The sequence below is a fragment of the Aquarana catesbeiana genome, linkage group LG04, assembly GCF_042186555.1.
Source record: "Aquarana catesbeiana isolate 2022-GZ linkage group LG04, ASM4218655v1, whole genome shotgun sequence".
In the NCBI taxonomy this organism is placed as follows: domain Eukaryota; kingdom Metazoa; phylum Chordata; class Amphibia; order Anura; family Ranidae; genus Aquarana; species Aquarana catesbeiana.
The window spans coordinates 441236682-441252076 of record NC_133327.1 but is presented as its reverse complement, the minus strand read 5'-3'; the positions used below and the strand labels follow the sequence as shown (position 1 = coordinate 441252076).

Below are 15395 nucleotides of genomic sequence, written 5' to 3'. Positions count from 1 at the left end.
GAGGGACCGTGAACTGGCCCCCTGTCTAAAAAGTTTGAGGACCCCTGGTGTAGAACCATCTCAAGGATGATCAGAAGAAATGGACAGCACCTGAGTTAAATATATGAGTGTCACAGCAAAGGGTCTGAATACTTAGGACCATGTGATATTTCAGTTTTTCTTTTTTAATAAATCTGCAAAAATGTCAACAATTCTGTGTTTTTCTGTCAATATGGGGTGCTGTGTGTACATTAATGAGGAAAAAAAATGAACTTAAATGATTTTAGCAAATGGCTGTAATATAACAAAGAGTGAAAAATTTAAGGGGGTCTGAATACTTTCCGTCCCCAGTGTGTATGTGTGTGTGTGTGTGTGTGTGTGTGTGTATATATGTGTGTGTGTGTATATATATATATATATATATATATATATATATATATATATATATATATATATATATATATATATATATATATATATATATATATATATATATATATATATATATATAGTATAAATAATAAAGCGGTTAACAGGGGACAGAATTAAAATTAGACTTGGGAAACTTAACATTAATAAATCAACGGGACCAGATGACTTGCATCCGAGGATACTCTGGGAACTCAGTCAAGTAATTGCCAGACCATTGTTCCTAATTTTTACTGACAGTCTACTGACTGAAATGGTACCAGGTGATTGGAGAAAAGCCAATTTAGCACCAATATTTAAAAAAGGCCCAATATACTTCCCTGGGAATTACAGACCAGTTAGCCTAACATCAATAGTATGCAAGCTCTTGGAGGGGATAAGGGACTATTTACAAGATTTTAGTAACGAGAAAGGTATCATTAGCAGTAATCGGCATGAATTCATGAAGAATCGTTCTTGCCAAACCAATCTATTAACCTTTTATGAGGAGGTGAGTTGCCATCTAGATAAAGGAAGGCCTGTAGACGTGGTTTATCTGGATTTTGCAAAAGCATTTGACACCGTTTCCCATAAACGTTTCTGTACAAAATAAGGTCCGTTGGCATGGACCATAGGGTGAGTACAAGGGTTGAAAACTGGCTACAAGGACGAGTTCAGAGGGTGGTGATAAATGGGGAATATTTGGAATGGTCAGAGGTGGGTAGTGGGGTCCCCCAGGGTTCTGTGCTGGGACCAATCCTATTTAATTTGTTCATAAACGAACTGGAGGATGGGGTAAACAGTTCAATCTCTGTATTTGCGGACGATACTAAGCTAAGCAGGGCAATAACTTCTCTGCAGGATGTGGAAACCTTGCAAAAAGATCGGAACAAATTATTGGGATAGGCAACTACATGGCAAATGAGGATTAATGTAGAAAAATTTTAAATAATGCATTTGGGTGGCAAAAATATGAATCCAATCTACTCACTGGGGAGAGAACCTCTGGGGGAATCTAGGATGGAAAAGGACCTGGGGGTCCTAGTAGATGATAGACTCAGCAATGGCATGCAATGCCAAGCTGCTGCTTACAAAGCAAACAGAATATTGGCATGCATTAAAAAGGGGATCAACTCCAGAGATAAAACGATAATTCTCCCGCTCTACAAGACTAGTCCGGCCGCACCTAGAGTATGCTGTCCAGTTCTGGGCACTAGTCCTCAGGAAGAATGTACTGGAAACGGAGCAAGTACAAAGAAGGGCAACTAAACTAATAAAGGGTCTGGAGGATATTAGTTATGAGGAAAGGTTGCGAGCACTGAAATGTATTTTCTCTGGAGAAGAGACACTTGAGAGGGGATATGGTTTCAATTTATAAATACCGTACTGGTGATCCCACAATAGGGATCAAACTTTTTTGCGGAAGGGAGTTTAACAAGACACGTGGCCGCTCATTAAAATTAGAAGAAAAGAGGTTTAACCTTAAACTACGTAGAGGGTTCGTTACTGTAAGAGCGGCAAGGATGTGGAATTCCCTTCCACAGGTGATGGTCTCAGCGGGGGGAATCGATAGTTTCAAAAAAGAATTAGATAAGCACCTGAACGACCGTAACATACAGGGATATACAATGTAATACTGACATACAATCACACACATAGGATGGACTTGTGTCTTTTTTTCAACCTCACCCACTATATAAAACTGTCCACCTTTTTAATCTTTTTTTTTTTTTCTTTGATCACTTTTAGGGCTCTTTCACACGGGGCGGATCAGTGATGATCCGCCCTGTGAACACCCGCTTGCTCAGCGGGGATCGCTCCGCCAATCCCCGCTGAGCAGGAAGATGACAGGTCCATCGCTGCACACTGTGCAGCGACGGACCTGTCAGAGCACCGCTCTCCCCTATGGGGGATCGGGTGATGACGGACCGTAGTGTCCGTGGTCATCTGATCCGAAAACGGATGGAAAAGTAGGGTTTTCCTCCGTTACACTTTTCGGATCGGAGCGGGTCGGATGTCAGCGGACATGTCACCGCTGACATCCGACGCTCCATAGGGATACATGTATGTCCGTTTTTCATCCGAAAACGGAAGGATGAAAAACGGACATACGGATCCCTCGTGTGAAAGAGGCCTTATTCCTATTACATGGAATGTAAACATCCTTTGTAATAGAAATAAGGGATGACAGTTCCTCTTTATGGAAAGATCTGGGTTCAATGAGACCCAAATCTCTCCTCTACCTTTTTAAAAGCAAAAGATCAAAAAAAAAAAAAAAAAAAGTGATCGCCGCTTCTCAGCCTTTTGGCTAAGATCAATTGCAGTATCTGTTCTTATCAGTTTAATATCTGAGATATCCTCTATCTGAGGGGACCATATATTAATTGATTTTTAGAATAGGGAGATGGAAGAAGAGCTTGCTCTGTCCACTCCACGCATCGACCTGGTATTGTAGTACCACCAGGACCGGTGCACCCCTCTCTTATGCAGTTTTCCAAAATCAGAAAAGAAAAGCCCACATGAAAATAACATTTGACTTTTTGGCTTTGAAAAAAAAAAAAAACTGTTCACTTCGACCCTAGACCAGAAGTGACGTCATGACGTTGCTCTGGTCCTCCCAAGATCATAGAGGCGATCAGAGATGGTCTGGTGTCTGGTAAACTCTATGGGCAGCTGCGCGAACTGTCGGATCATTTCTCGGGCACGCGCATGTAACAACAATAAGCCCGAGAAACATTGGCTGCTTTTTAAAGTGATCTAGCAGTTAAATAGCCATTTGGACCGCTTTCATGAGAGAGCCAATCACTGGCTGAAAAAAAAATATTAAGATTATGGCTGATAGCTTTAGACATAACCCCCGGTAAATCACTTGTAAGCCGCAGCATACAGTCAGGTCCATAAATATTGGGACATCGCCACAATTCTAATCTTTTTGGCTCTATACACCACCCCAATGGATTTGAAATGAAACCAACAAGATATGCATTAACCACTTAACAACCGGCCCATAGCCAAATGAAGGCTACAGGACGGTTGCTTAACTCTGGGAGGGCGTACAGTGACGTCCTCCCAGAATTCCGCTCTCGCGCGCCCCCTGGGGCACGCACCCGAGAGCATCCGTGACCGATGGGTCCAGAGAACCCGGCGCATCACGGATCCCGGTAAATGGCCGCTAAACGCGGCCATTTACTATATGATCGCTCCGTCAAATGACGGAGCGATCACATGTAAACAAACCGGCCTCATCTCATGATGCCGGTTCCTCTCCTCCCCTCTCTGTACCGATCGGTACACTGTGAGCGGAGAAGGGAGGGATCGGATGGCAGCAGCGCTGTGGGCTGGATCTGTAGTGTCCACAGCGCTGCTCAGTGACAACTGCCATCCATCCATCCATGCTCAGCCATCCCTCAATGCCCTGCAATACCCCACAATACTGTGCAATACTCTGCCATACCCCGCCATAGTCTGCCATACTCTGCCATACCCCGCCATACTCTAAATTTTGGCCAAAATATATTAAGAAAAATTACAAATTTGCTAAATTTTATAACAGAAACTAAGAAAAATGCTTTTTTTTTTTTTTTTTTTTTTTTTTACAGATTTTTCTGTCTTTTTTCTTTTATACACTTTTATACCGCAAAAAATAAAGAACCCAGCGGTGATTAAATACCACCAAAAGAAAGCTCTATTTGTGTGAAAAAAAGGACAAAAATTTCATATAGATACAGTGTTGCATGACTGAGTAATTGTCATTCAAAATGTGAGAGCACCAAAAGCTGAAAATTGGTCTGGTTATTAAGGGGGTTTAAGCGCCCGGTGGTCAAGTGGTTAACTGCAGACTTTCAGCTTTAATTTGAGGGTATTTACATCCAAATCAGGTGAACGGTGTAGGGATTACAACAGTTTGTATATGTGCCTCCCACTTTTTAAAGGACCAAAAATAATGGGACAATTGGCTGCTCAGCTGTTCCATGGCCAGGTGTGTGTTATTCCCTCATCCCATTTACAAAGAGCAAATAAAAGGTCCAGAGTTCATTTCAAGTGTGCTTTTTGCATGTGGAATCTGTTGCTGTCAACTCTCAATATGAGATCTAAAGAGCGGTTACTATCAGTGAAGCAAGCCATCATTAGGTTGAAAAAACAAACCCATCAGAGAGATAGCAAAAACATTAGGTGTGGCCAAATCAACTGTTTGGAACATCCTTAAAAAGAAGGAACGCACTGGTGAGCTCAGCAACACCAAAAGACCCGGAAAACCATGGAAAACAACTGTTGTGGATGACTGAAGAATTCTTTCCCTGGTGAATAAAACACCCTTCACAACAGTTGGCCAGATCAAGAACACTCTCCAGGAGGTAGGTGTATGTGTGTCAAAGTCAACAATCAAGAGAAGACTTCACCAGAGTGAATACAGAGGGTTCACCACAAGATGTAAACCATTGGTGAGCCTCAAAAACAGGAAGGCCAGATTAGAGTTTGCCAAACAACATCTAAAAAAGCCTTCACAGTTCTGGAGCAACATCCTATGGACAGATGAGACCAAGATCAACTTGTACCAGAGTTATGGGAGGAGAAGAGTATGGAGAAGGAAAGGAACTGCTCATGATCCAAAGCATACCACCTCATCAGTGAAGCATGCTGGTGGTAGTGTCATGGCGTGGGCATGTATGGCTGCCAATGGAACTGGTTCTCTTGTATTTTATTGATGATGTGACTGCTGACAAAAACAGCAGGATGAATTCTGAAGTGTTTCGGGCAATATTATCTGCTCATATTTAGCAAAATGCTTCAGAACTCATTGGATGGCGCTTCACAGTGCAGATGGACAATGACACGAAGTATACTGCGAAAGCAACCTAAGAGATTTGTAGCCTCCCTGGTGATTTTCCCGAGTGTGGCTCAGGGTTAAAATTCAGTACCATTAGCGGTAACCCCGAGCCACACTCGGGATCACATTGCAGGATCCTGGGGCGGCGTTACTTACCTTGTCCCCGGGATCCTGTGATGTCACCCGCAGTGTCCGAGGGCTCCGTCCTCCTCCGAAGCCTCTCCGTGCCAGGCTCCGTTCCCTGCGAGCGGCACGACGCACGGGGGCGGAGCCTGGTGGCAAATTAAAAAAAAAAGTAAAAATCATAACACGTACTGTAATCTTACAGATTACAGTACTGTATGAAATGATTTCACATCCCTTTTGTCCCCAGTGCTTTGGCCCTTGCCCCGCATGCAGTTTTACATGATATACACTGTTCTTTCTGCCTGGAAACTGGAGATTGTCCATAGCAACCAAAAAGTGTCCCTTTACGTCAAAAGTGGCTTTAGACCAGCTAGAAAACAGCGATAGTAAATTAGAACACTTGCAGAATTGAGCGATAGTGAATTGTGGGGAAATTTATTTTATTACTATTTTTTTTTTTTTTTAATTATTTATTTTTATTTATTATATTATAATTTATGTTTTTGTGTTTCAAACTTTATCATACCCGGGATATCTACTAGACTCTGGTTTGGACAGATTTAAGTGTGTTATTGTTAAGATTTACAGACCTACAATATATAACGCCAGATTTCCATGCAAAATAATGGTACCGCTTTCAGCACCTAAAATCCGAAATAATCATACCGCCAGGGAGGTTAAGGGAAAAGTGGAATGTTATACAATGACCAAGTCAATCACCTGACCTGAATCCGATTGAGCATGCATTTCACTTGCTGAAGACAAAACTGAAGGGAAAATGCCCAAAGAACAAGCAGGAACTGAAGACAGTTGCAGTAGAGGCCTGACAGAGCATCGCCAGGGATGAAACCCAGTGTTTGGTGATGTCTCTGCATTCCAGACTTCAGGCTGTAATTGACTGCAAAGGATTTGCAACCAAGTATTAAAAAGTGAAAGTTTGATGGATGATTGTTAATCTGTCCCATTACTTTTGGTCCCTTAAAAAGTGAGAGGCACATATACAAACTGTTCTAATTCCCTCACTGTTCACCTGATTTGGATGTAAATACCCTCAAATTAAAGCTGAAAGTCTGCAGTTAAAGCAAATCATTGTTTGTTTCATTTCAAATCTATTGTGGTGGTGTATAGAGCCAAAAAGATTAGAATTGTGTTGATGTCCCAATATTTATAGACCTGACTATGTTTACGTATTGAGGTCAGCAAGTGGTTATATTGACTTTGTGAGGGAAGGGAGGGTCTGTAGGGTTGCCTGTAGGAAAAGCTTGGTCTGTGCCAGAATGGCACCAATGAGCCATCTTGGCACAGACCCCACCTTTCGCTTTATAGGCTTAACTTATCCTGATATTGAAGTAAAAGAGCTAATGTAAATGCTGTACCAACCTTGTACACACTGGGCAGTTTGGAGACAGTGGGGCATGGGGACTTCTGCCTATCAGCATAGTTTTTTTTACATTGATTTATTTTAAAATGTAATTCTGTTTGTTGCAGAAGGGGATGTCACTTTTTTTTTCTTTAATGATTTTCGTTTTTCTTTTCTTTAACGATTAGCGGTTTTCCTTCAATAGAACAAAGTTCAGTGTTTGATTTTATAATTTTGCAATTTTACATATATAGATCTGTATAATCTGATATCTGTAAGCTCAGATTTTTATTAAAATTGGTGTGCAGATAATGTAGAGCAACATTTGCTCTTTGTTCTTGTATGAAGATAACTGAGATGACTTTTATTACAGGAACAATGTTTTCTGTACACCACCTTTCTTCATTGTGCAGTGCCGTTATGATCAGTCTCTCTTCATGCTTATATGGGTAACTAAGATAAGAGGGATATGTTGCACTCAACTAACAGTAATCACCCTCATTTTGTGATAAATGTTGTTGCCACCAGAAATTTACTGAAGCATCTCATGTATTCCCTTCATTATTTTAGATGATGCAGACAGCAGTACAATGCATGCAGTAACTTATCTTCGTACCACTGAGATTTTGACTGTCAATTCCATTGGGCAGCTAAAGATGTGGGACCTTAGACAGCAGGGCAATGATCCTACACAAATCTTCTCTGTGTGAGTATTCATTTTAGGAGTTATTAAAGTGCACCTCCAATTTTTAAGCATCAAGTTTGGGGGTGAGAGAAGTATGTAAATTACACTGTTTTGTGTTCACAGTTCATCTGCTGATTGTACCTTCTGGGTGATTCTACTTCACAGAGCTACAACTGACTTGTGCATATTATTATAAAGGATTTATATAGCGCCAGCAGTTTGCTCACGACTTCACAAAATAAAGGGAGATCATACAGTTACAAAATAATTCAGAGGGTTAGGAGGACCCTGCATGTACAAGCTTAGAATCTAAAATGGTAGGGCAAGTGATTTTTTTTTTGGCATTGTTTTATTGGGGAAATTTCTCTTCACTTCCTGTCCCGTAGCCAAAACAAGAAGTGAGAGGAAATCCCTGCAAATTAAGGGAATCCCTGGGGGGGGGGGGGGGGGGCTGGGTTTGGGGGGGCAGGTCAGGTCAGGTCACCAGAACTAGTGTCCCCATTGGAAGATTTCCCCTCTGTTGCTTTTGTGGGGACAAACTAAAATTTGGGATTTTCTTTTTTCTTTCCCTTCCAATAATAATGGTAAATTTGGACAAATAGGGTAAATCTCTCCAATGGGGGCACAGACAGCGGTTCCCGACCGGCGCACGCCGATGTACGTCGGCAGAATGGCACGGCTGGGCAAATGGGCATACCTGTACGTCCCTTTTAAATTTGCCGCCATGCCATTGCGTGCGCTGGCCGGGTGCTCCGTGAGTCGACGAAAGGACGAACGGGGAGATGCTAATGTAAACAAGCATCTCCCCGTTCTGCCTAGTGACAGTGTCACTGATCTCTGTTCCCTGTGATCAGGAGCAGAGATCAGTGACGTGTCACACGTAGCCACGCCCCCCCCACAGTTAGTAACACTACCCAGGACATACTTAACCCTTCCCTAGCCCCCTAGTGGTTACTGCCAGTGTCATTTACACAGGAATCAGTGCATTTGTATAGCACTGATTGCTGTATAAATGACAGTGGTCCCAAAAATGTTCGATGTGTCCGCCATAATGTCGCAGTCACGATAAAAATCGATGATCGCTGCCATTACTAGTAAAAAAAAAAAAAAAATTAATACTAAAAATACCATAAAACTATCCCCTATTTTGTAAACGCTATAACTTTTGTGCAAACCAATCAAACGCTTATTGCGCTTTTTTTTTTTTTTTTTTTTTACCAAAAATATGTAGAAGAATACGTATTGGACTAAACTGAGGAAGAAAAAAATTTTTTTTAAATATTTTTTGGGGATGGGGATATTTTATTATTGCAAAAAGTGAAAAAATGCGTTTTTTTTTTTTTTAATTGTCACTATTTTTTTGTTTATCGCAAAAAATAAAAACCGCAGAGGCGATCAAATACCATCAAAAGAAAGCTCTATTTGTGGGGAAAAAAGGACGTCAATTTTGCTTAGGAGCCACGTCGCACGACCGCGCAATTGTCAGTTAAAGCGACATGATTCATCCTGATTCATTCATGAATCATGTCTACCACCCAGTGGAATTTTGGGAGAGCTGCAACACCTTAAGCGAGGAATATACATACAGACTGTTCACTGTTGTAATAGGTATAGTGGGGACAGCGCTAAACTTGGTTTGTTGTGTGTATTCAGTTAAAGCGACGCAGTGCCGAATCTCAAAAAGTGCTCTGGTCAGGAAGGGGGTAAAACCTTCCAGGGGTGAAGTGGTTAAGCTATGCATTAAATTTCAGTTGTTAGTGACAGGATATGCATATGTCCTTGTTTTCAGATAAATTCTTGTGAAGCTGACAGATATTTGCGTAGGTTCATGAACTGGTTGTAGGCTCCAAAAGTAAATTTGGGTTTGAAACACTGAAGCAAATATGGTAGTGTTTAGAGCCCTTTCACACTGGGGTGGCACAGGCATTAGCGGTAAAGCGCTGCTAGTTTTAGCGGCGCTTTACCACTGTTATAGCGGCAATTTTCGGCTGTTAGCGGGGCGCTTTTAACCCCCGCTAGCGGCCAAAGAAATGGTTAAAGGCTCCCGGCAGCGCTGCTGATTGATTTCAATGGCAGGGGGCGGTTTAGGAGTGGTGTATACACTGCTCCCGCACCGCCCCAAAGATGCTGCTTGCAGGACTTTTGTGTTTTTCAATCCTGCAAGCGCACCGCTCCAGTGTGAAAGCACTCGGAATTTCACACTGGGGTGGCTTGAAAGGTGCTTTACAGAGGGTATTTTTAGCGCTAAAACGCCTGAAAAGCGCCCCAGTGTGAAAGGGGTCTCACTGTTTTGTTTTTGTTTTCTTTTTACAGAGTACTCTATCCAGCTCTAGGAAGCCACCAGGCTGCTGCTGCAGCTTTGCACCAGCAAAACAAACACTTGTTGCCTGAAAGACGTGGTTTCCAGCAGTGACATTCAACGCCATAGAGCACAATCTAATGTTTAGATATGTAGCACTATAATACGTCAGTGGACCCAATCATTTACGTCAAATTATGGCGATTAGAACGCAGTAAAATTAGGAAAGAGATGCATACGTGATTGGTATGATATCTAAATCCTGCTTCAGCTAATATATGTAATACATTTACATGCTTATGTGTACAAAATTATACAAAGTTGAGAGGTAGCAGCTAGTATGATTAGCAGAAATTGGCATAATGGTAGTGCAGCAAGGCTTATAATAACATTTCCTATGCGAAAAGGTACTTGAAAATCATGCCTATAGTGATTTAAATTCTAGTGCATGGGAGTGGGCTGAATCTAAAACCTGATGGTTTGCTCTAGACATATTCTTTTCGTATTCGTTTTTATAAGAAGTGCATTTGCATTGGTTTAATGCCTGTGTTTTAGGTGGATTCTCTCTCTGTATGGCCTGTTATATCCGAGGCACACAGTGTATCTTTACTGAGTTTTCTGTTCTGCCCTTGTGTAGCATGTGGCTTAGCTGTTTTTAGGAAGTGCCATTTTTATTTATTTAGTGTTGGACTTTTCTGCTTGTCACATACCTGTGATGCAGGCTGTGGTGACAGCATCTAGTTGCTATGTCAGCACATCTTTTTGTTCTGAAGTATGGGCAATATAGTAGCAGTCATGTCACCACTGTCCTGGTCTGATTACTTAGCACCATACTGCTGTTACAGAGAAAAAAAATCTGCCACTGCTGCCACTTCAAAGCAGAAAAAAATGAAAAGCATTTTACTTAATCATCTTGGAAGACAGTGCTCCCTCTTGCTCTGGCGGTGGACTGCCCCTCAGCATCCTCATGTTCAGTGCGGGGCTGTGGACTCTGCATCAGTCTTGATGACATCAGGACCTTTAGACGGCTGGGGCATAGGGGGGCAGATCCCGCAAGGGAATGGTCTAGCAGCATAGTAAATCTAGCCTCCTAGACCTTTGAGCAGCTAACCCTATACAATGATGGCATAACTCCATCCAAGATAGGATTTTCCTGGAGTTGGGCTTTAACTTGGGAGGCCACCTACTTTCATCTCCTTCCCAACCCTGCAACAATAAAATATCACCATAGCTGTCAGCAGCAATTTGCATGCCTTTGGACTGAAAGAGGCAAAAGGACATTGCGTAGGATTGTGACCCAGGTTTTTGCATGAAGTGTGGTATCTGATTCCATTATCCCCCATCCAAGACTTGTATTTGTCATTCCAAGGAGAATTCAGGCTGTCTTGGATGCCAAAGGTGATCCAACATCATACTGGGTAACCATGTTGTTCTTTTACCATACTGGTTTCCATAATTTTGTCCAACCCATGTATATAAACTCCAAAGTATACTGCCTTCATATACTATATCTTTTGAGGTAACCCCTTGCTGCTCGTAATCTGAACAGTATGTCAGTGTTTCCGGCACAATGTCCCATGCTTGAAAAGTATTGATAAGTGTTCTTTACTATCAATACCAGCAGGTGACAAAGTGAGCTTTCAGTCCCAGCTTTCACTGATAGCCAGGGTCACACTCAAGAGCAGGCACAAATCCAAGTGGTTTTCTGATTTATGTAATCGCTATATCTACTGTCATAGAGATCACATGCAGGCTGGAGTCTCCATTGACAAATATTAAAGTCTTTAATCTGCAGGTGAATTCTGCCACCTTCAGACTGAAGAGCCATTATTTAATGTGTTACTGTATCCAAATACATAAATATATAGCAGCTTACGGGCTCTTTCACACGGACAATCCGTATGTCCGTTTTTCATCCTTCCATTTTCGGATGAAAAACGGACATACATGTATCCCTATGGAATAGCGGATGTCAGCGGATGAACGTCCGCTGACATCCGACCTGCTCCGATCCGAAAAAGTGTAACGGAGGAAAAACCTACTTTTCCATCAGTTTTCGGATCAGATCGGGTGACGACGGACTCTACGGTCCGTCATCACCTGATCCCCCATAGGGGAGAGCGGTGCTCTGACAGGTCCGTCGCTGCACACTGTGCAGCAACGGACCTGTCATCTTCCTGCTCAGCAGGGATCGGAGGAGCGATCCCCGCTGAGCAAGCGGATGTTCACGGGGCAGATCATCACTGATCCGCCCTGTGTGAAAGAGCCCTACCAGTCATGAAATGTATTGGCTGTATTCGTTTTCTCTTTCTTCTTTCCCTTTATTTTTACCTGGTGGTCTGACCAGTAACACGCTTGGATCTATGAATAGAGAGCAGGCAAATGATAGGTTCTCCCTCTCCATTCAGAGGTCGTGTTTCATTCATTAACTTTGTAGTATGAATGGAGAAGCTGGATGGTAAGGGCAGACCTAGTTGGGCACTCTAGATGAGTGCCTGTCAAACAGCCCCTTAGGTCTTTTGTACACTATTGCCTGAAAACGCTCATTTTTTTTACAAGCGTTGTTTTTTTGTGTTTTTTGTTTTTTACAGATCTAAATGCAGCCCATTGTTCTCAGTGTGCTTGTGCGACACAGCAGATATAAACATGTACTGCCTATTGATCAGTAAAAAAAATAAACAGAAATCTGAGTCAGTATTTTTGCGTGCATGCTCTCAATTACACACATATGACACACACTCCCTTCATTAAAATAAAGCTAGAAGAATTTTTATGCTTGTGTTTGCATACTCGCAAATATGTGGAAGTATGTGCAAGTGATAAGACCGCCAATCCTTGCGTTTTTTTGTTTTTTTTTTCTGCCAGGAATGTCTGATGCTAATACACCAGTACAGTGTGCAAGAGGTCATAGTTCTATCAACCCCTGCCACAGTGGAAGATTACAGCAGTGGGGGTGGGAAAGCATTGGAGGAGGAAGATTTTGGTTAACCACTTCCGGAACGCCAACTGCGCATACCTGTACATCGGTCTGTGCATTAGATACAGCGCGCACCGCAGGAGCTCACGTGCGGGTCCGGTGGCCTCAATGTCCGCCGGCCACCTGCGATTGTGTTAAAGAGAGGCAGAACAGAGATCTGCCTATGTAAACAAGGTGGATCCCTGTTCTGACGGGAGGAGAGAGAGAGATCAGCTGTTTCTAGTGATCCGGAACAGCGATCTCTCGCTACTCTGTCAGTCCGTCCCCGACAATTAGAAAGCACCTCCCTAGGGAACACTTAACCCTTTGCTCACCCCTAGTGTTAACCCCTTCCCTGCCAGTGCTATTTATACAGTGATCAGTGCATTTTTATAGCACTGATCACTGTATTGGTGTCACACTTGTCACCAAAAAGTGTCACTTAGTCAGCTTTGTCTGCCGCAATGTTGCAGTCCTGCTAAAAATCACTGATCCCCATCATTACTAGTAAATAAAAAAAAATAAAAAAAAAAAAAAGCGTCTATTTTATAGATGCTATAACTTTTGCGCAAACCAATCCATATAGAATTATTGCTTTTTTTTTTTTTTTTTTTTTTTACCAGAAATTATGTAGAAGAATACACATTGGCCTAATTAAACTGTTGAATACATTTTATTATGTTTGGGTTTTTTTTCCTTTCTTTTTTGAATATGTATTCTAGCAGAAAGTAAAAAATATTGTTTCTTTCTTGAACATCACGGGACACAGAGCCTCAGTAATAACTGATGGGTTATATAGGTATCACTAGGTGATTGGACACTGGCACACCCTAACCAGGAAGTTCAACCCCCTATATAATCCCTCCCCTTACAGGGATACCTCAGTTTTTACGCCAGTGTCTTAGGTGTTGGACGTGTAAAGATTTCCTGTGCTGAGCTCCAAAGGGAATATCCTATATCCTATACTGGGGCAAGCCAGGTGAACCGGATCCATTTCAAAGTGTCCTTTCTAGACGAATTGGATGGTACCCGGGCCTTGTGTCCGAAGAAACAATGTTTTACCTGTAACGTTTCCTCTTTTTAGAGAGCTGGACCCCGCATTTCAGAAAATGTTTTTTCTAGCCTAATTTCTGGCCGGGTGCTTTACAGGCCCAGAACTGTGGATCCCCTTATCCGTAGGTGGCCCCAGTCTCTGAAGGTTTTCCAAACGGAGCCCACCATGAGAGGTAAAGATTGGGTCTGTATAAACAGAACCCTGCGGCTGGATAAGGTAAGGGAGATTCCACAGAATTTTTTAATTCTAGTAGGTTTTCTCCTTTAAGGTAAATGCATGCTATGCCTATTGTCGCCACCGGGGGCTGCCAAGAGCACATACCTTCTCATGCTGATGTCTGTCTCAGTGTTCTCACGCTGCACAAGCTCCTCCGGCCGGCTCCAGGTAGGATGGGATGGGGGGTTTTCTCCTCTGGATATTCCCCCCAGACTAGGGGGAGGCCGCAGGTGGTCTGTGAGGCGGTTGTACACTGCACTATCACCGCCGCCATTGCCACGTGCAGGCCCCATCACTACCGGCCTCTCTCCTTCCTCCCCCACCCCCAGCCTTAACTCCATGCTTGTCCCAGAGGGTCGGCTAGCTCGGGAAGCGCGCGTTTTTTTGAAAAACGAAGGGGGGGGGTAGAGGGGGGGGGGGGCGTCAACACAGCGTCCAGCGTGCTCAGACGCCCACATAGCCGGCTGCATGGCTATTAAAGGCACACTTTACAGGTGCACAACCCTTTGGAGGCACACAGAGCTGAAGGTCGCATGTAAGGTGGGACACAGGCATTCTCCTAGGCAGCATTTACTAAGGTAACACCAGACTGGGCATTTGGTAGCAAGGCTTTTGCCAGACTACATCGCTCAGCAGTCAGTGTTCATTTTGTGATACCTCCACCTTGTTGCTTTGCACTATGGGTAGAAGAGGTTCAAATACCCCAAGAACCAGAGGCTCTAGGGGATCTCATTCAGGTTCTGAGGACCCCCTTTCTGCAGCATCCTCCCCCCCCGAGGGGCCAGGGACGGCTAGCCAGGGAGGGCCGTTGGGGTCAGGGGCTACACCTGCTTCTGGCACTTCAGCCCCTGTATACATTACACAGGAGGTTTTTTCCTCAACCATTAATGGTTTAGAGGAAAGATGGCCGTGATTACATCTTCACTCAGTGGAAGAAAACGCACTAGGCCTCCCTCTGTTTCCCAAGACCCTCAGGCAGAGGAGCTCTGGGATGAAGGAGAAGAATCCCTTTCAGAGGATCAGGATGGGACGGATGATTCCTCTTCGGAGGAATCAGGTGGAGAGGGACCCTCTTCGGCTTCCCAAGAGGAGAAAGTCTTAGTACAGATCCTTACTGGATTGGTCCGCTCCACATTTAAGTTGCCCATATCTGAATCAGTTAAAGAACCCTCTTCTTCTTTAGGGTCACTGAAACCTCCTCAAACAGCACATGCTTTTCCTGTTCATAATTTACTTGAAAAACTCCTTTTTATTCTGAGTGGGATCACCCAGATAAACGTTTTTTTTTTCTGCTGAAAAAGTTTTCAACACTTTATCCTATGGAAGAAAAGTTTATTAAAATGCGAGGAATACTGGCCATTGATGCGATCATTTCCTCCGTAAATAATAGTCTGACTTGTCCTGTAGACAATGCTCAGATGCTCAGGGATCCTGTGGATAAAAAGATGGAATCCCTATTGAAGGATGTTTTCTCCTTAGCAGGT

The 15395-nt window shown here is 43.1% G+C and overlaps 1 protein-coding gene and 1 non-coding gene across 2 annotated transcripts in view; both read left to right on the top strand.

Moving 5' to 3' along the window:
• The window catches only part of NUP43 (nucleoporin 43), a 59251-nt gene that overhangs the window by 18332 nt on the left and 25524 nt on the right, over positions 1-15395 (top strand). The window contains exon 5 of the mRNA XM_073627453.1: positions 7272-7407. Coding sequence (XP_073483554.1) covers positions 7272-7407 — 136 coding nt within the window. The remainder of the gene's footprint in view (positions 1-7271; positions 7408-15395) is intronic.
• On the top strand, positions 2676-2867 carry LOC141141790 (U2 spliceosomal RNA). Its single transcript, XR_012244235.1, has one exon. It is a non-coding gene; the product is annotated as a U2 spliceosomal RNA (small nuclear RNA).